The following is a 20,484-nucleotide window of genomic DNA, read 5'->3' as shown; positions in this document are numbered from 1 at the left end:
TTCACGGACTTCATTCTCCGGCCACAGTGTGTGAAACCACATACAAATTATTGCTGACCAGAGAGGCTCACACAAGCCTTGGCATCCAGGGTCTTTATCGGGGGGTCAGTCACATAGGCATTAGCACCTGCGTGGTTGTGTTACGCGGTCTCCAATCCCCGCACACCTCTCAGAGATCTGATAAAAATACTGTATGACCCAGGCCTCGGGCAGACAGAAGTAGATGTTCACCAGAAGTCACCTTGTTACCAGAAATTATCTGGCTTGGCTGAGGGTATGCAAAGGTACTCTTATCTGCAGGATATGCTGTGGGCTTGGAGGAGCCCAGGAGTGAGGGAGGGCCAGTCTCGTAGCTCTTTGTAATGTGTACTCTGGGCCTACTGTCCTAACTCTTTACTGCACACCTTCCGGCGTAAGAAAAGACAGATTCGTTAAGTGAGGTAGGGTGGAATGGCAAGGACATCTGACCAGGAAGTTGTGCGTGCGTCGCAGAAGGGTTGGACCAGGTTATCTGGGAAGCTTTATGGTCTTAAGTTCCTACAACTAGAAGGCAGTTGATAAAATCTTTTCCCCTCATCAGCACCCAGCACGTTGTTCTGTGGTGGGGGTACATATATAGAATATTTATTTCCGTCTTGGGGTTGAGGGCAGTAGCTGAAGGATTCCAGAAGAAGGTTGTGATCTCTTAAGCTGAGATTACGAAAGATAACAGGAGTTAACCAAGCAGAGGTGATGAGAGGGGAACCCAGGGCTGATGGGTGGAGGCCTTATAAATGATTGAAGAGTTTGAGTATTCCCCCCTCTGCAATGGAGACCTGTTGGAGAACGTTCAGCTGGGAAGTGGCATGTTTTGTATTTGGGATTACTCTGGCTGCTTTGTGGAGACCTGGGGAGTGGAGATCAGCTGGGGCGAGGAGATCAGCTGGGAAACTTCTGTGCCTGATCCAGAGCTTAGCCAAACAAGAGACAGTGTAGCCTGACCCAGTGTAGTCATTACTCAAGAGCTATATGATCATTTCACAGTACATAAGAGCATCAAATTCTTACGTTGTGCACTTGAAACTAACACAGTGTTATACGTCAGCTATATCTCAGAATTTTTTGAAGACGAGATTAAACAAGTTACAAAGACAGCCACTGAAACAAAAACGTAAGTCTTCCACATTTTCAGAAAAGAGAAAAACAGGTATTTTTAGAGTTTTTAAGGAATCTATAAAGAAATCGGGGCTCCTGGGTGGTCAAGTCAGTTAAGCACCCGACGGTTGATTTCGGCTCAGGTCTTGATCTCACGGTTTGTGATTTTGAAGCCCAAGTCTGGGCTTTGTGCCGACAGCACAGCGCTTGCTTGGGATTTTCTCCTCTCTCTCTCTGCCTGTCCCTGCTCTCATTCTCTCCTCCCTCTCCCTCCCTCTCTCTCTCTTTCTATCAAAATAAGTAAACTTAAAAAAAAAAAAAGAATCTGTGAAGAAATAAAAGGCATCATATAAAATAATATGAGAAACTAGAACCAAAATATATATAAAATTGATAAGCAAAATGAGCCAAAGTAATTTATCAAAATAAATTCAGATTGAATCATAAAGCAAAATCCAACTCTTTGCATACAAGGGACCCAAAACAAAATAATTCAGAAATCACTGCATTTGGGGGACCTGGGTGGCTCAGCCGGTTGAGCATCCAATTCTTGGTTTCAGCTGAGCCCATGATCCCAGGGTCATGGGATCAAGCCCCGAGTTGGACTGAGATTGGAGCCTGTTTGGGATTCTCTCTCTCCCTCTTCCTTCTGCCCTGCCTTCACTCGCTCAGCGGCATGCGCGCTCTATCAAAACTAAATTGTTGCAGTTGTGCAAAACAAAAAATTGTAGGAAGCAGAATTGATAGGACTTAGTGATTTAAGATAATGGGCGTGGGGGGGGGGGGTTGGGTGGCAGCCAGGAGAGCCTCTCTGCTTTCTAACCTAAGCAGCATCAAATCTGTCCCTCTGATTAACACGTTTGTGACATTCGGTCCTCTCCACTGGATTTTTATCTTGAAACTTTATTTGAGTAACCTTGGCTTAAAGGTCAGTTTGCTAGTTTGTGAACCTTGGACTGATGATTATCAGAAATGGAAGGTGAAATGGTCACATGGTAGAAAGAACATCGAACCCTGAATCAAACAGACCTGAATTCTAAGTTACATTTGCCACTCAGTGGCATATCACATTTGGAATTTTTCTTAAGCGTGGGAGTGGTAGTTGACATGATGGCAAAATGGCAAAATAGACACAGACCTGGGATTTGAGACCTAGCTCTGCTATTTATTAGCTGTTGGCAAGTAACTTAACCTTTACCTGCTAAGTGGGAGTATAATAATACCTCCTATGGTGTTTGGAGGGTGAATAAGGCAACACCTCAGAAGCACTCAAGCACTAGGACAGGGTGAGACACTAGTGCCCAGGCGGTGTTGGCCTTCCTTATGGTCACCGCTCACACGCCCGCCTCTAAGACACAGCATTTCTGTGGCGTAAATCCAGCTCTGCTTGCTTCAACTACACCTGCCGCCTATACGATCTCATTTCCCATCTTCTGCACCTTCTCCCATGAAGCAATTAATAGAAGGTAATTAGGGGCCCCCGCATAGTTCAGACAGTTAAATGTCTGGCTTTGGCGAGGTCATGATCTCACGGTCCGTGGGTTCAAGCTCTGTGTCAGGCGCTCTGCTGTCAGCAAAAAATAGACAAGGTATATCTATTAAAAATAAATAAACAGGGGCACTTGGTGGCTCAGTTGGTTAAGCATCTGACGTTGGCTCAGGTCATGATCTCACGGTCCGTGAGTTCGAGCCCCACGTCGGGCTCTGCACTGACAGCTCAGAGCCTGGAACCTGCTTCCAGTTCTGTGTCTCCCTCTCTCTCTGCCCCTCCTCGACTCATGCTCTGTTCTCAAAAAAATAAATAAAGATGTAAAAAAAATTTTAGTAAGACAAAACAAAGATCAGTGTGGAGAATAAATCATCAGGAAACAAGTGACGATTTCTAAGTGAGCATAAATTGTCTTTTTGTGGGATTTCACACTCAATTTTGATAACAGGTAGCTTCACTAATGTGGTATGGTCACGAGGGGGTGTGTATAAGTAGAAATATAAACATCCTGAAAAAAAAGGATATTTGTCTTCATTACATGCATAGCAGTCTCGATTCTCGGGTACACCTCTTTGGCACTCACAGTGTTCCCCACCATCATTCTTCCTTTTCCACGGATCTTTTCTTCTCTCCATCACTCCTCATCACCCCGTGCCCATCCTCCCCCCACACACACCTCCTGGACAGAGACTTCACTGTGCTCGGTCTCCATGTAGGCCAAGATACCAGTGTTTTAACGATTTGAAAAGAAGTGTGTACTCGTACCCATACCCGGGTCACTTGTTGATGGCTCTGGTCCTTATTATCCTTCCGGAAATAAAATTCATGATGATAATTTCCAGATGTCGGTACATGAGAGCGTGAAAAGTGACTGAAGTCTGGGTGGGAGAGTGCAGAGCCTTGTTTTCGCCTTGCCTTTTCACATGGCCTGCAGAACACAACTTGGAACCCGCAGACCCATGACGAGTTCTCTCTTGCTATTGGAGAAACCGCAAGAAATAAATCACGCGTATATTTTGCCTCATGTTCACTGTCCTGTGTCTTCCTCTGTAGGTGCTATTTCAAGTGGTTTCAGGCTGGAAGAGTCTCCGTTTGTTCCCTATGACTTTATGAACAGCAGTACTTCTCCAGCCAGTCCTCCAGGTTCAATAGGAGACGGCTGGCCACGTGCCAAATCGCCTAACGGCTCTAGCAGTGTTAATTGGCCACCAGGTAAAGTGCTGCCGGCTTCCTCCGTGGGGGTTTCTTCCCAGTAAGGTTGTGTTATCTCTAGAGGTTGTAGGTTCTACTGTAGCCCAGTCCTGGGCCGAGGGTGGGGGGGACACAGATAGGACGCATGGAAAGCTGAGCATCAGGTCTTGGGCCAGCGAGCGGGTCTGGCCCGTTACCGGTGCCCCTACGCTCCAGGCGGCGAGAGCGGAGTCAGTCCCGCAGGCCAGCGTGAAGAATAGCACAAAACCTCCGTTCGTTGTTCCTCTTCGCCGTGTTGGGGGACCAACTTGACCGTGTTTTCTGTGGGCTGAGGAGTCACCAGAAATGTACTTACGGCCGCCTTTTCTGTTGCGTTGCTATGGCTTGTGATTTAATAAAGCGCTTTAAAATGTTAGTGTTTAAAAATATGCAAGCGCAGAGAAATTATTTCACTAGCAAAAATGTGCAAATTGTTCATAAGTAGCAGCTTATGTTACACTAATTCTGGTAACTGAATCAGGAGAATTGCGTGGACTTTAGGAATCAAAGTTTTGGATATTTAATAACGGATTTTTAAGTGACAAATAAGCCTGGACTAATTTTAAGTATTTCCTTCCCAGAATTTCGCCCTGGTGAACCATGGAAAGGTTATCCAAACATCGACCCTGAAACTGACCCTTACGTCACTCCTGGCAGTGTCATAAACAATCTTTCAATTAATACTGTGCGGGAAGTTGACCACCTCAGGGACAGGAACAGTGGTACGTAGGCGGCGCAAGTCAGAATTTCTGAATGATGCTGGATGATGTGGTTTAAGAATGGTCCAAAGCAGATGTGAAACTTACAGCACAGCACCTGACATCCAAGGGAATAGTGAAAATAAAAAGAGAATTCTCCATTTTCCCAGAGGTGACTCTTTGCCACTTTAGAAACGATGGGGACTTACTAGCACTTGATATGGTAAACAAACATATTCACTGCATCAGGTAACACAAAGCTCCAGCGAACGTTTGCTCTCCAGTAATTGTAGTAACAATTAAAAGGTGTTTATCTGCTTTATATGTGGCTTCAGTGTTGACATCGTTAAGAAACGGGTGCTGCTTTTTGTAAAAGATTTTCTGTCGTTAATTGTTTATGCACTCTGGGTGTTAACACAGGACTTCGTGGGAAGAAGCAGTTGAGCTTTCCTTGTTTTCCCGAAAGTGAAAATTAAGGCCAAGTTAAGGGTCTCGCTCAGACACACGTTTTAGTGGGGTATCAGAGGAAATCGTCCCGCCACCTACCATATGGTTATTCTTCAGCCCAGTTGCAGGGTTCTGTGCACACTCCTGGAAAAGGATGAATGAGATGGAAGTATTTTCCGTTTCTGAAACCTGTATCCTCCTATTCCGCTAGCCAGCTTGTAATAAAATGTAAAGCGGTCAGCATTTTACGGTAAATGCATCATTCGTGAACAGGTGTTGGCCATATCACAGTGGTAAGGACGGAATCCTCCTCGTTGTAAAATGGCTGAATTTAGGCCGCTGTGTAGAAGTGGTGGACGTACCCACTGCTCTCCCAGAGGAAAGCAGGACAGAGCCAAGTGTAGAGCCTCACAGCTTCTTAACGGAAGCATCTGGTGGCTTGCAGAAACGGGCTTCTTTTTGTACAAGATAGCCAGAAGAGGAGTTTGGATTCGATGTTAGAAGAAGCACACCATTGAAGGTTTTGAGCCCCAGACTTGCGGTCGCAGGTGGGCGGGCGGGCTGGCCGCGGCGAGCAGGGAGGACTGGAGTGGGAAGCCAGGACAGAGCTGTCACGGTCCAGCCCAGAGTAGCGAGTGGTGCTGGGCAGGGGGCGTGTACCAAAAAGTCCCTGGAGCTGAGACGGGGCTTGGGGGCGGGAGGATCGAGCCCTCCTGGAGCGGGGACGGGGACTAGGAGGCCCGCTGTCTCCGAGCGTGTCACGGATAGTGACACGGACGGTGCTGAGAATCAGGCGGAGGAGGGGAGCCACATCCCCGAGCCGCACCAGGATGATGAGCGGACAGGAAGGTGCGGCTGTGGGCACGGGCAGCGGCCCCGGACCCCGGCGTCCGCTTTCCTTTCTTGGGCCGTGCTGTCGCGTTGCAGCCTCACCGGGTGCTTCTGCTGCTTCTCAGGCACCACGTACGTCCCTTGCTCTGGGGATGACTAATTGGGCTCTTCCCCCACGTAGGGTCATCCTCATCCTTGAACACCACGCTGCCTTCAACTAGTGCCTGGTCATCCATTCGTGCCTCCAACTACAACGTTCCCCTCAGCAGTACAGCACAAAGCACTTCAGGTGGGCTCGTCCGGGCTTGCCGAGGCCCCGTCAGAGCGCGTGGGTGGGGGAGGGCTCTCCTTTTTGTCTGAAGGCTTTTCGGGGAGGGAGGAGAGTATATTTCTGAGCCTGGGAAAGTACTCGTAACCCCATTGATCCCTTTTGCAAATGGACCGTACCCAGCAGTCTTTTCCGAAAACAGCCTGCTGTCACTCCTATCTGAGAGCCAGCTTAGTTAGTGCGCGTTCTCTCAGAGCGCTTCTCCAATGAAGAAGCTTTTATTTTTGTAATTTCTAATCCTTCACAGACTGATAATTTTATGAAGTGTAGTAAACTTGAACTTGGAGTTGCTGGAAAAGTGCAGGTTGTGGCAATGTCACGTTGCTGTCGGTTTACAGACACTCACTCTGAATTTCTGTACTCGGCTGTCACACACCAGTAGGAAACTGTTGTGACCAGTCTTCTGACCACACTCGAAGTCACGCTGACTTACAGGACGTGCACGTTATGAATCAAGTAGAAAAATGGTGGACAGTGACAGAAGTTATAAAATTCTCCATCCTCTTGCACCCCCGCCCCCCCATGGTTTTTTAGCATTATTTTGAAATAGTTTACCGTGTGCCTGATCCCACACACCCCGATTGCCACGAGGCTGCATGCTTCAGGAAGTGAGCTTGCTGGCTTTTTTTTCCCCCTTTCTTTTTTAAGCCACACAGGCCTAGGTTTGAATCCTGGCTGTGTGCGGGACCCATAGGCAAGTTGCTTAACCTCTGTGCTCCTCGGTAGGATGTGTGTCGGGACTAGAGAGAGAGCACACACCAAGTGCCCAGCAGCTGGGCGCTTAGCGCACACAGGCCCCCAGTGAACGTCTGCGGTGGAGACCCCCTGAGGACACCGCCTGACTACTATTGTGGTCCTTTTTCCTGTGTGTAAACCAGAGAGTTCTAAAATCTCTGTAATGATCCATGTGGCGGTCTCGAGTGGCTCACTTACGGTCATGAAGGGAATGTGCTCCCGGTTGCTATTTTAGTGCAATCCAGAGTGTTTTTAGCTTTGTTTCAGTTTCGATTACAGTACAGTTATGTACACTGGGCTAAGAATTTCACAAGTCTTGAAATTATTAAGAATGTTAGATGAATGGTCTGAGTTGTTTTGAGTCAAGGGAGCAGTTTCATTTTGGTTTTTGTGGTTTTTTGGCTGTTTAGTTTGATTTGGGGATTTTTGACAGTCTTTTGATTGGTTTGCTTTTCGTGGGAGAATGGGTGCTATCATTATTTAAATTTTCTCTTTTCTAAAAGTATTATCTCCCCCCCTCTCTGCTGTGTTTTCTCCCTGTGAGTAGCCAGAAATAGTGATTCCAAATTGACATGGTCTCCTGGTTCAGTTACAAACACCTCTCTGGCTCATGAGCTGTGGAAGGTCCCTTTACCACCTAAAAACATCACTGCTCCGTCCCGCCCACCTCCGGGACTGACTGGTCAGAAGCCACCCTTGTCTACGTGGGATAACTCTCCCCTTCGTGTAGGTGGAGGATGGGGAAATTCTGACGCCAGGTATACCCCAGGTAAGATGGGTGAGATGTGCAGGGTGGTCTCGTGTGCTTTATTTGCTGAACAGGAACCGGCACGAACAGTTGAGTTTAACAGAGACTGAAGTAGCATATGTTGCGTTACCCTCTGTGGAGCAGGGTTAGACCTTAGATAAACACACGGTTCTCCGTCATCACCATCTTCCGCAACTTCCATGTCCTTGTCACTCTTAAATTTTACTTTAAGTTGTGTCTGGTTTACTTAGGAACACTTACACCCAAACACACACAACAGTCAGTGGTCCGGTTCACGAAACGGGCATCACCTCTCTTTGAGAGGTTCCTCGGGAACGCATCTGAAACCGTACAACAGCTTCCGGGTCGCAGCAGCCCGCAGAGGATCGTCGTGTCACAAAGACACGTAGAGGCTGGGCAAGATGGAAGCAGCCCGCCTGGCTTTGCAGACTGGGCCCTGTTCAGGGAAGCCTGGCCTGTGTTGCAGATGATGCTGACCTTTGCTGTTTCAGCAGGGGCACACGAGGGTGAAAGGCAGTGCTGACTTAACCCCGTGGGGCCAGCAGGCACAGGGCAGCCTGTCCCAGGACACCGCCACACACGCCTCCCCTCCTCCCTTCCCCTAGCATGGGATTTGGACGGGCGTTGTGTCCCCGCCCTGACACACACACTCACACAGCCACAGATTTAACTCAGAGCTGTGTACCGATTCTACCAGTAAATACAGTTCCAGTCTTCATTCTCCTCCAGGCCCAGAACTGTAGCAGCCTTCCCATCTCTAGGCTGAAAAGAGTAGTAAAACCTCCCAGTGATTTCTGATCTTTACACCCGTGACTGGCTGAAAGAAAGCTTGGCAGTGTTTCACTTGGGGGGACATTGGGGGGGGGGGGTGGAGTTTTAATTACATGAAAAGAACACTTGAATGTGTTCCAAGCTGCTAAATGCCAATGAATGTCATTGGTGTCGGGTGTGTGAGTGGATCTTTCAGGCCCCAGGCATGGCTGGGCGTGGCCAAGTGGCTGGTGGCAGTACCCAGGGAGGGGAGATGGTGAACGTGGCCTGGGACCCCCACCCCCACCCCCCTTATGAGGGTGGGTGCGGCTGAGGGTGAGTAAGCCACGCAGAGCAGAGGGAGTAGCGTGTGCCCGGGGCGCAAGTGCTCCTGGGCAGAGTCACTAGAGACGTAGGGGGAGAAAGGACAGGCAGGAGCCCTGTCCCGCGGCATCTTCCCGAGCCACACTGGAGACTTTGTGAGGCACCCTGGATACCCGTAGGGATGACTTGAGCATGTCTTAGTTCTGGGAGTGGGTGCCCTGGGGCTGAGCCGGAAGGCCAGACTTGGGGCTCCTGGCCCCCCCCCCCCAGGCAGAAGTGGGAACGTCTGGGCCATTGCAAGCTTTCTCTTTGTAACTGAAGTGCAGCTGACACACAGCCCTGCAGTGGCTTCTGGTGCAGGACGTATGATGCAGCAAGTCTGCACGTCACTGCTCGCCACCGGTGTGGCGACCGTCTGTCCCCATGCGCTGTTCCGGTGCCGCTGACCGTGTCCCCGATGCTGTGCCTTTCCTTCCTGTGCCTTATTCATTGCACAGCTGGAAGCCTATGCCTACTCCCCCCCCCCCCCCCCAAGTTGCCCACCTCCGCCCCTTGCCGCGGCAGCCATCGGTTTGTTCTCTGTACGTATAGGTCTGGTTCTGCCTTGTGTGTTCATTTGTTCTTTAAATTCTGCATATGGGCGAAATCATACGTGTTTGTCTTTCTCTGTCCAATGTATTTCGCTAAGCATCATACTCTCTAGCCCCATCCGTGTTGTTGCCATCCATACGCGGCAGCATCTCTTCCCTTTTTGTGGCTAAGTAATATTCCGTTGTGTGTATAACCACATCTTCCTTATCCATCATCTGTCGATGGATACCGATTGCAAGCTTTTAAGTCCCCTTAGAGCTTCACACTCTGTACGACAGGCATGCAGAGTCATGGAAGGATACCCGAGGTCGTCCCAAACTGAGGCCTTTCCCAGAGAGCACCCTTTTGAGGTCGTTTTAGCTTTACAGTTGAAAAGGTCGCAAAAGGATCTGGCCTGTTGTGCCTCACCCGCTTGCCATGTGATGAGCTGGGGGCTGTCTGAGCTTACTCTCCCCAGAGGCAGAGCCACGTGTCCCAGGAAGTCAGGCCCAGTCAGAGCTGGGGTGAGCTGGCATTCTGAGCCTGGGGGGAGAGCGCCCCGTGTACGAGTGCAGGTAAGAGGGAAGCGATGCGCGCCACGGGCCCAGGTGATGCTCCTGAATAGCTGTCGTTTGACTGGGAAGTGTGTGTCGTAAAAGACATTCAGGCCACAGCCTTGGAAAACTGACTCGCCCTTTTTTGTCCTTAGGTTCCAGCTGGGGTGAGAGCAGCTCAGGGAGAATAACAAATTGGCTTGTTCTAAAGAACCTTACACCTCAGGTAAGAGTTCCAGGCATCCTGGCTGCTGGGCACACGCCAGCCGGCACAGGAGCAAAGGGGTCCAGTCTGCTTTGAGAGGAGGTTCTGCCCAGGCCCGCTAAGTGGGACAAAGCAGATGTCAAGGCCGGGCAGAGGACGCAACAGGGCACGATCTTCAGATGCCTCAGGCAGGCTATGGTCCGACCTGGGTTTTTTTTTTTACCCTGTGAAATGTACCCAGGAGCCGACCGAAGTACAGGTTCCTCGGGGTCTGCATTTCCTAAGGGCATTTGAAGCAGTTTGGAGCAGGTGGTCCTGGTCCTTCCTGCACTCGAGAAACCCTGGTCCACCCTCTCAGACTAGAACATTTCCTTAGTCCCCGGACCACCCTCCTCTGGAGGCCGGATGTTAAGAGCCCACCCCCTCCTCTCCCAGGGAGCAGTGCCTTGATGAATCCTGTCCTCAGGGCAGGGAAGAGAGAAGACACGAAGCCACAGCAGGGGCATATGGCTAACTAAGGAAGTGGGGATCTGGGGAGTGTCCAGGAGTCTAGAGGCCACAGAGGTACGGCTCTGGGACCAGTGGAGGTGGGGAGGGGGGCACTGTACCCCATCACAGCAGTGAGCCCCAGTGACCAGTGGCAGCAGGAGAGAGAGCAGCGGTGTCCCAGCCGGGGACAGCCTCCCTGGATGGTCCCCGTGGCGGCTGGTCTGACGGGCGGCCCCCCACACTGTTTCCTAGATCGATGGCTCAACTCTGCGTACTCTGTGCATGCAGCACGGCCCACTGATAACATTCCACCTGAACCTCCCACATGGAAATGCCCTGGTCCGTTACAGCTCAAAAGAAGAGGTAGTGAAGGCACAGAAGTCTCTGCACATGTAAGTTCCGGCCGGTGCGGGACGCCCGCAAAGCGTCCTCACGATGCAAGAGTTTGGGGTTCCCTGTGTGCGAGGGCACAGCTGATGACACTGTGCGGCGTCTCCGGGCCCGCGTGCGGGGCCCCGCGGTGAGAGCGCCTCACAGGGCGGCAGCCTCGCCGTGTCTCAGGCTCCCGGGTCAGTACTTGGAGGCGAAGCGTCTTCCGCCACAGTGGCCCCCAGACCTCTTCAGTCGCCTGTAGGAGACCGGAGCCTTGGTCTTGGGGGCACAGCCACACTCCCCGGGGCAGCTTTCGGCCCGGGCAGCCGGCCTGTCGCCGCCTCCCCGCCTCCCCTGGCCCTTGGAGCAGAGGCTGAGTTCTCCCCCCACTTGGGGTCAGACCCCTCGACACCCTGAGTTTTCACCGCGCCCCGTGTCTCTTCCCTCCAGGTGTGTATTGGGGAACACTACTATTCTTGCTGAGTTTGCCAGTGAAGAGGAGATCAGCCGTTTCTTTGCACAAAGTCAGTCTCTGACCCCTTCTCCCGGCTGGCAGTCTCTCGGGTCCAGCCAGAGCCGGCTGGGCTCCCTCGACTGTTCGCACTCGTTCTCCAGCCGGACCGATCTCAATCACTGGAATGGTGCTGGGCTGTCGGGAACGAGCTGTGGAGACCTTCACGGCACTTCACTCTGGGGGGCCCCCCATTATTCCACAAGCCTGTGGGGGCCTCCCAGCAGCAGCGACCCCCGGGGAATGAGCAGCCCGTCCCCCATTAATGCTTTTCTTTCTGTTGACCACCTGGGTGGGGGTGGAGAGTCCATGTAGCGCGTAGACGCAGACTCACGAACTGTGACCTCAAGACGCGAAAGAAAGGAGCACTAAGTTGGGCTCGCCGCCTGCAGCCAGGGGCCACCTGTGGGAACAGCTATTCTCTGCACATTTTCCACTTTGTTTTCCCTGAAACATATCAGTTTGAATACTTGAATCATGCAGGCCAATATTATAATGTGAAAAGGTATCTATCTATTTACACTCCCAAATAGCGCCATACATGCTAAACCGTATAGAATGAGCTCACGTGTATAGTCATCATGTTTAGCCTTTGGGTTTGGTTTCTTTTTGGTTTTTTGTTTTTTGCCTTCCTTGTTTCCCTCCCCGTCCCTTACCCCATTTTCGTTTTCCTCCCCCCCCCCTTCTTTTTTTTCTTTTCCTTTTTTTTTTTTATTTTTTTTATTTTTTTGGCAAAACCATTTTTTTGGGCTGATAATGTATGAGCTTTTAACTTTGCACTGAATGATGTTCTCTCCGTCTCATCGGCAATATGGGGGGGCAGCTGTTCCAGTGTAAATGTTTACTCAAGGATGTTCTTAAAAGGTGTGCGCTCTCTACTATGCCTTGATGTTTGCCTACCTTATTGTGGTGTTGTGGAGTTTAAAACATCGAGTTCTGATGCTGACTTAGGACTATAAATGAAAGTATTGCACCAGTGTTTTCATGTTCTAAAACTAAAGAATTTCGCTCTGCAGTTTGAAAAACTGTGGCCACAGCTGTGACTTGCAGCCCCCCCTGCCACCCAGGACGGGCCCTGCACTTTGAATAGGCTTTCCATTTTGTTTTGAAGGTTCCCACGTTGAACCTTCTTGTTTACAGATTTTTTTGTTTGTTTTTTGAGAAAAAAAAAAATGTTTACTCTTCCATCATTTAAAAAAAATGTAAAAGACAAAAAAAAAAAAAAATGGAGGATGATTTACAAGATGCTTTCTATCTCTGGGAAAAAGGAGCAGCATTTGGCCATGTTCTTTTGTTTTTCTATTCCTGTCCTAAATCGAAGAGCATGGTTCTCAGGAAAACCAGTTCCCCAGTTAGGAAAAAATAAAAAAATAAAAAATTTAAAAAAAAAAAAAAAAAAACCTCCTTGTAGTTTCTTATAGGAAAAAAAGAAAACCCCGACTTTTAGCACTGATACTACACATTGCTCTGTTCAAGAATTTTCTCTGCCAAAAATAAAAAAAAATAAAAAAGAAAAAACAAAAAAAACGCTTGAAGCTGGAGTCGACATTCTGCTTTCAGATGCTGTCTTTTTATTAGTGAGTGATGATGGTTTGCTAATAATCAATAGGTGATAATAATTTTTGTAATCCCATCAAGTGGCTCTCTGTTTCTGCTCTCTTGTGACTGTGTTAATGTTGAACTGTTGTACCTTAAAGCCGAAATCAGTAACTATGCATACTGTAGCCAAGGTATTGGGCTCACAGAATTGTTCGTTGTATAAAGATTTTAAATGTTGTTGCAAACTAACGAGTTACACCGTTTTTAAACTTCCTTTCTCTCCTCGCCCCCCCCCCCCCTTTTTTTGCCCACAAATGGTATTATAATGCTTGCTTAGTCAAAGAAGACGGGCCAAACGAGGGTAAACATTTTAACAACGCAGAATTTGCCATCATTTCATTGCCTTGATGCTAACTGTTTGTGTCCTAAGATGCAAAAGAAGTCAGTGGCTTTTAACTGTTTACAAATAGAATGTGATTGTAAAATGTACAGTTTGGTTGTGTTTGAATTATGAAATCCCTCCCAATATAATAAACCATGACTTTTTGGCTGCTCAACATTAATTGTCTCTTTTTTGTGAATTTATTTGTACGCTCTTTTTTTACAATGAACGTTTCAACGTTGCTGTGTATGAGGGTCCTCATAGAGCAACCGAGTAAAAATCTAAGCAAATATTTGAACATTCTATCCGAACTTCTCCACAATTTCACCCTGAAATAATGTGAGAACAATGGGAAACTGTAGCTTGCTCCTCCCTACCCTCTTTGAGCATCTTCGGGATCCGGTTGCTCAAAGCTCTTCTGTGACTTCATCTTCCCCACCATTTGTGCCCACCTCAAGCCTCAGCAAGAGACCGTTTGGAACATGAAGCTTAATGACTTGACAGTGTTCTAGTGTCAAACTCATACCTCTGTTACAAACGAGAAATGCCACAACCTGGACTGGCCTTTTTCTCCCCCCTTCACGGCCCTCTGTCCCGGCCGCGGGAGCTCGGGGGCAAACCTGCGCGTGTATTTCCGTGGAGGACTCCAAATCGCGCTCCAGCTTGCCGGGTGTGAGCTGCCACTGGACAGCTTCCTACGAGCGAATGTTCAGTGCGTTCAATGTATATTGACTTCCACACTGGTTTTTCCAAAAACCAAAGGTAGCTTTGAAAAACCACGTTTGGAAATGTTTGGAACGTTAAGCTGATTGACCTTTTGGGGCTTTGAGTAGTATCTATAATTGAATTCATAACTGCGTTAACTGTATTGTTAAAGTGTTTGGGAGTTTTTTGCGCTTGTTATGTGGAAAATAAAGTGTTTGATTTAAAAAATGAAAAAGTGGTCTTGATTTTTGGCCCGTCCTGCCGTTATTACAACTCCCGTTTCCCGAGCGACCGTGTTCCTCAGTCTTCCGTCACCCCTCGCAGGCGCTCGGGCCTCAGTCCGGGCCCGACCTCGACGTGTCCCCGGGCCCCGTGCTGGCCCCACGGCCTCGAGTCGCCGCCTGCCTGCGGGAGGCGGCCTAAACGCTTTACCGTTCCCGGTCGTGCGTTCCTAAGGACCGCTCGAGACACAGTCGCGTGGCTCCCGTGCCCCTGGACGCGTGCCGGGCCCTGGATGTCCTGAGCTGCTCTGCTTTGCTGCTTTGGTGCTGCTGTCCCCAAGCGGGCCTGCCCAACGACTCCCACCCTACCTACCCTCGAGGACGGTCCTCGCTGAGCTCGCCTCACCTCCGCCCCTCCCCCTGCCATTGCCGCTTGCTACAAAATCGTCATCCCCTCCCTGGTCGTCATCCCGAGGCTCTGGGCCAGGCCACCGTGTGGGCTCCGGCTCGCCTGTGGAAGCCACGTGCTCAGTCACGTGGTCGGTGCTAAGTAAACACCGGAAGGCGTAACCGCTGTTGCCCATTGACGTTCGAGGACCAAAAATTGCAGTGGTGCCTCTCTGTTAAACTGGTTGTACCAGGGAAGGTGGGGGTGAAGTTCTTGACAAGGTGGGGTCAAATTCAGGTTAAAGGGTATGGAGGGAACAGTGTGAAGATAGGGGATTGGGGTGAAGGGGGCAGATGTTCGGATCGAGGACAAAGGGAAGTCGCACCCAGCAAGCTGGCTCACTCACCACTGGGCTAAGACACCACTTCCCGAAGCACTGGCTCTGTGCCGTCCTCCCTCTTCCCCAGAGTTTCGCTCTTCTCCTGCGGAGCCCTTAAATTCAGGTGCGGGCGGCGGGGTCGCAGGACAGGAGCCGGAATCGCAACCCTAGCGAGCCTTGGGAGCCCCTTCCGGAGACCTGGCCTCTGGCCCTGGCAGGCCCTCCTCCGAGCAGACGTTTGCAAGGTCATGGGGAAGGGGGAACAAGAGTGATGGTAACTCAAGGGTCCTCCGCATGCCCAGTGCTTTGCACACGTTGTCTCGCTTGACCTTCATTCAGAGCACCCCAACGTGGCCCTGGAACAGGAAACAAAGCATAGCGCAGCAACCCTCAAACCCCCCACCAACACACCCCCAAAGTTAAGCAGAGGGCGGAAAAGTGCATCTCCTCGGGATTAGGGTGCACAGGTTTAAGCTCTGCATCTTCAGGTCAAAAAAACATGTGTTGCATTCTGCACTGTCACTGTTTTCATCCACAGATAGTGTTTTAAAAAGCCAGTTGCCCTGCTCTGATGCTTGCAAAAGGTAAGCCATGGTGAGGCCCCCAGGAGCCCCCACTTGGGTCGGCTTGGGTGGCAGAGACTGAACTCCAGCAAAGGGGCAAGAGAGTGATTCCCCTAGTCCAGGAGCCCGGTCCAAGCCTTGGGGATGCCCCTGTCCTGGCTGGCTGTTGACCTAGGTAAGGGAGCACCCAGACCTGCTGGTAGATGAGGGCCCAGCTTCCGATAGTGAGGGAGGCTGTACCTCGGTCCAACGAACTCACAGAAAAAAAAAAAAAAAAAAAAATGACAAGCTTTAAATGCCCCTGGGTCTTGAACAGTCTGTAGGCTGAATTCAACTCAGACCCCCTGTTACATTACCACATCACTGAACCACCTTGAGTCTCCACTGACTTCGTAGTTTTTAAAACCAACTTATTTTCTATTTTAATGTTTATTTACCTTTGAGACAGACACTGTGAGCAGGGGAGGGGCAGAGAGAGAGGGAGACACAGAATTCGAAGCAGGCTCCAGGCTCAGAGGTGTCAGCACAGAGCCCGATGCGGGGCTCGAACTCACAAACCGCGAGATCATGACCTGAGCCAAAGTCGGATGCTCAACCGGCTGAGCCACTCAGGCACCCCTAAGACCCACTTTTAAAAAAAATTTTTTTTTTATAACATTTATTTTTGAGACAGAGAGAGCATGAACGGGGGAGGGTCAGAGAGAGGAAGACACAGAATCTGAAACAGGCTCCAGGCTCTGAGCTGTCAGCACAGAGCCTGACGCGGGGCTCGAACTCACGGACCGCGAGATCATGACCTGAGCCGAAGTCGGCCGCTTAACCGACTGAGCCACCCAGGCGCCCCTACGACCAACTTTTTAAAACAATCGCTTGGTGAAGGAAAATTGGCGATGTCCTCACTGTGTGGAAAATCAGTGCCACTTGCTGTAAAAAAGCAGGAGCTATAAAAACCTCACACAAAAATCTGCTCGATTCTGGTGTGATTCGGCCCAAGTCAGGGGGGGAATTAGAGACGGCCTGCCCGACGTGGCGGGGACACACCTGCCGGGGCGAGGCTGCATTAGCCTGTGAGGGGGTGTTACTCCTTTAACTAAAAAGCTCCAGGTTTCCCTCGCCCCTGAGGGGTGGTCCCCCTGCACTGGGCACGGACCCCAAGCTGCTTCCGTGGTCCACGAGGCCCTGCCCTCCTCCTGCCTGGCCCCTCACACTCCCCACAAGGGGGCTGGGGACATCCTGCTACTCTGGTCACAGCCCTGGGGAGCAGACACCCCCCACACACACACAAGGCTCGGCTGAGAAAAGTAGATTCGGTCCATATTCAGGGATGGGAAGACGCAGTCCCTGGAGCTTCAGGGGGGTTATGGGAACCCGGGAAAGGGAGCCGCTTCTGAGCCATCCTGCTCTTCTAGAAGGACAGCCAGCTGGGCGGTGGGCACGAATGGCAGTGGGAGAAAGAGCTTGAGCCGGAGAGGCGCTTGCAGTGGGCGCCCTGGCCAGGCCAGGGAGCGTGCGCGGATAAGAGTGCAACCCGCCCAGAGGAGCCCCGCTTGGAAGAGGCAGGGTTCTGGAAACCAGAAGGGGAAGTTCCAGATCCATATTGAGAGTGGAGTTTCAGAATAAACAGGATGGAATCCGGGATGGTTAATTTTATGTGTCAGCTTGGTATGTTTCTGTGGGGGTGTGTTTTTGGATGAGATTTAAATCGGTGGCCTTTGAGTACAGAGATGGTCCTCCATGTGGGTGGGCCTCATCCAATCAGTTGAAGGCTTGACTAGAACAAAAAGGCTGACCTCCCCTGAGCAACAGGAGCAAACAGTCTTTGAACTTGAAATGCACCCCCTTCCTGGGTGTCCAGCCTGCTGGGCTGCCCTGCAGGTTTTGGACTTGCTAGCCTTTACAATCATGTGAGCCAGTACCTTAAAACAGATCCCTTTTGGAGGCACCTGGTTGTCTCAGTCGGTGGAGCGAGTGACTCTTGACCTCAGGGTTGTGAGTTTGGGCCCCATGTTAGGTGTAGAGATTACTTAAAGTCTTAGGGATGCCTGGGTGACTCAGTTAAGCATCCTTTTTTTTTTTTGTTTTGTTTTTCCTTTTCAATGTTTATTCGTTTTTGAGAGATGGAGACAGAGCACGAGTGGGGGGGAGGGGCCGACAGAGGGAGACACAGAATCTGAAGCGGGCTCCAGGCTCTGATGGTGGCAGCACAGAGCCTGATGCGGGGCTTGAACTCACGGACCATGAGATCACCACCTGAGCAGAGGTGGGACGCTTAACCGACTCAGCCACCCAGGCGCCCCAAGCGTCCAACTCTTGATTTGGGCTCAGGTCACGATCTCATGGTTTGTGAGTTCGAGCCCTGCATCAGGCTCTGTGGTATCAGCACAGAGCCTGCTAGGGATTCTCTCTCTCTCTGCACCTCTCCCACTCATGCTCCCTCTCTCCCTCTCTCTCAACATAAATAGATAAATATTTTTAAAAAGTTAAAAACTCTTAAAAAAGATCTCTTTCTCTCGATATATACACAATTCTATTGTTTTCATTCTCTTTCTGTAATACCCTGACTGATGCATCCCAGAGTGAGATGCTTTCTATTCTCCTAATAGAAAGCATGTGGACGCTGGGCCGGAACGATTGGTGAGTATCTGGACGCAGGGTAGGTAGGAAACCAGTGCTCAGCAAAACTAGAACTGTTTCAACTGTATGTGTCCAGTGGGTGGTGACTTCTGGGAAGGATTGACCGCATTTTTGTCTGTGCTAATCTGTCCCCACCTCCAAGAGCATCCACTCCTTAAAACAGCTTTATCGAGAGCTTGTTAATGGGCTGTGGTGCCCTCGTGGCTGTAGTCGAGTTTAGGACATTTCCATCGTTCTGTCCCCCTTATGGCAATCATCGTCCATTTCCCCTCCAATCGCCCCGCCCCAGGCAACTTACTAATCCACTTTGTATAAATCTGCCTGTTCTGGACACTTCTTATAAAACCCTCTACGTCTCACAGTACGTATGGTGACACCTTCTGTGTCTGGCTCAGCAGAAATTTCCGTGAGCGTGATGTTTTCAAGTTTCATCCACGTATCAGTACTTCATACCCTCTATGGCTGAACAATACGCCATTGTATGGATGGACCACATTTTGTTTCTCCTTCGTCAGTTGGACAGTTGGGTCATTTCTGTTTTTTGGCTGTTGTGAATAAGGCTGCTGTGAACACTCACATACAGTGTTTGTGTGAGAACACCAGCTTCCTAAGAGAAAGCGGTTGTCTGTTTTGCTTACTTCCAGCTCCCCGGTCCCTGGGAGACTACGTGGTTCATGGCCGGCAGACAGGGACGACGCAGGGCGTGAATGCTTTCTTGGGTGGCCTTGTACACGATACTTAATATTTCTGCCTCTTCGGCTGTAAAACAGAAATACAGTCTGAGTCTATCATTCCGAAATCCAGGAGGCTCTGAAAGACCAAATTCTTTTTGGTGAGTTTGTAAGCAAACTCGCTTGGTGCGAAATTGATTTGAGGCTATTCACGGGTCTTATTTATACCGTGAAAAGTTCTGCAGTCTCACTGCAGAAACAGTGATGTGCTCGATGACGGAGAATGGCCCCAGTCCCCACTGAGGTGTCGGTAAAATACAGGAACGATACTGAGCCACACGGGGGCGCCCACTGGGCACTTAATGCATGGTTTGCTATGCATCAATTATGCCTCCATATGGCCTTTTTTTTTTAAGACCAAGAAAAAGAAAAGAAAAGAAAAGGAAAGAAAAGGAAAGAAAAGAAAAGGAGAAAAGAAAAGAATAAAAGAAAAGAAAGAAAAGAGAAAAGAAAAGAAAAGGAAAGAAAAGAAAAGGAAAAGAAAAGAAAAGAAAAGGAAAAGAAAAGGAAAGAAAAGAGGCTCCCTTTGGTCACTCTTGCATTACAGTGTTAAAAGTACTCTTGCAAGCTGGTGGGGAGTGGCCTTGAAACTGCCCAGCCAGTGGCGGCGAGGGCGGAACCCTCCTTTGCTGTGGCTTTTCTAGCCCTTGATGGGTTTGGGGTCTTTTAGGCCTGGACCTATTTGCCTGTAAGTGGAGAAAGCAGCCACCAGAGGGCGCACCGTGACTCCCTTTTTCTGGAAGAAGCCTTGACAAATCGTTTCACTAGGAGAGAGATTCGCAGGCTTTCCCACACAATCCTACCTAAATCCTTGAAAAAACAAAATCGAGAACAGCCAAACAAACCACTGTCAAAAACTTTTGCAAAGATCCGTCTTCCATGGACCAGCCATCCCACGTCGAGGATCTGACCTAGAGAGATTCTATCTAGGAGACCACATTGACCCCAGTATTCACACTCTGTGTGTTAAAAATAAACATTACAGAAAAAAAATTTTGTTTTAAAGACAAACTCTACGCCCCACATGGGGCTAGAACTCACAGACCCCAAGATGAAGAGTCTCATGTTCTACTGACTGAGCCAGCCAGGCATCCCAGAGGAAAAAAGAATTTTTTAAATTACTGTTTGAGGGGTGCTTGGGTGGCTCATTAGGTTAAGCATCTCACTCTTGATTCCAGGTCATGATCTCACAGTTTGTGAGTTTGAGCCCTGCATTGGTCTCTGTGCTGACAGCATGGAGCCTAATTGGGATTCTCTCTCTCTCCCTGTCTTTCTGCCCCTCTCCCTCCGTCTCTCTCTCTCTCTCTCTCTCAGAAATATATGAATAAATATTTTAAAAAATAAAAATAAATAAATTGTTGTTTGAAAGAGCAGAGAGCTAGACCCAGGGAAACCTCTCTCCTGGGAAAGCTGCTTAAACTTATGCAGAAAAAAATCAAAGTACTTGCACATCTAGGGTTCCAGTAACAGAGGAGGGAAGCTAAACAACTGGGAGAATAATCCCAA

General features: G+C 49.7%; 1 protein-coding gene across 13 annotated transcripts in view; it reads left to right on the top strand.

The window, feature by feature from the left end:
• Window positions 1-14,297, top strand: part of TNRC6A (trinucleotide repeat containing adaptor 6A) — a 99,693-nt gene extending 85,396 nt beyond the window's left edge. For 12 of the 13 annotated variants that reach the window (XM_042971854.1, XM_042971845.1, XM_042971849.1 and 9 more), the window contains 7 exons: window positions 3,677-3,835; window positions 4,435-4,575; window positions 6,011-6,118; window positions 7,440-7,661; window positions 10,015-10,085; window positions 10,806-10,945; window positions 11,376-14,297. In XM_042971854.1, coding sequence (XP_042827788.1) covers window positions 3,677-3,835; window positions 4,435-4,575; window positions 6,011-6,118; window positions 7,440-7,661; window positions 10,015-10,085; window positions 10,806-10,945; window positions 11,376-11,751 — 1,217 coding nt within the window. In that variant the 3' untranslated portion in view covers window positions 11,752-14,297. Of the gene's footprint in view, window positions 1-3,676; window positions 3,836-4,434; window positions 4,576-6,010; window positions 6,119-7,439; window positions 7,662-10,014; window positions 10,086-10,499; window positions 10,629-10,805; window positions 10,946-11,375 lie in introns of those variants that run through there. The other variant, XR_006212490.1, reaches the window with a different exon arrangement.
• The last annotated feature ends 6,187 nt before the right edge of the window (window positions 14,298-20,484 follow it).

Source organism: Panthera tigris, chromosome E3 (genome assembly GCF_018350195.1).
Source record: "Panthera tigris isolate Pti1 chromosome E3, P.tigris_Pti1_mat1.1, whole genome shotgun sequence".
In the NCBI taxonomy this organism is placed as follows: domain Eukaryota; kingdom Metazoa; phylum Chordata; class Mammalia; order Carnivora; family Felidae; genus Panthera; species Panthera tigris.
This window is presented reverse-complemented; position numbering and strand designations above follow the sequence as displayed.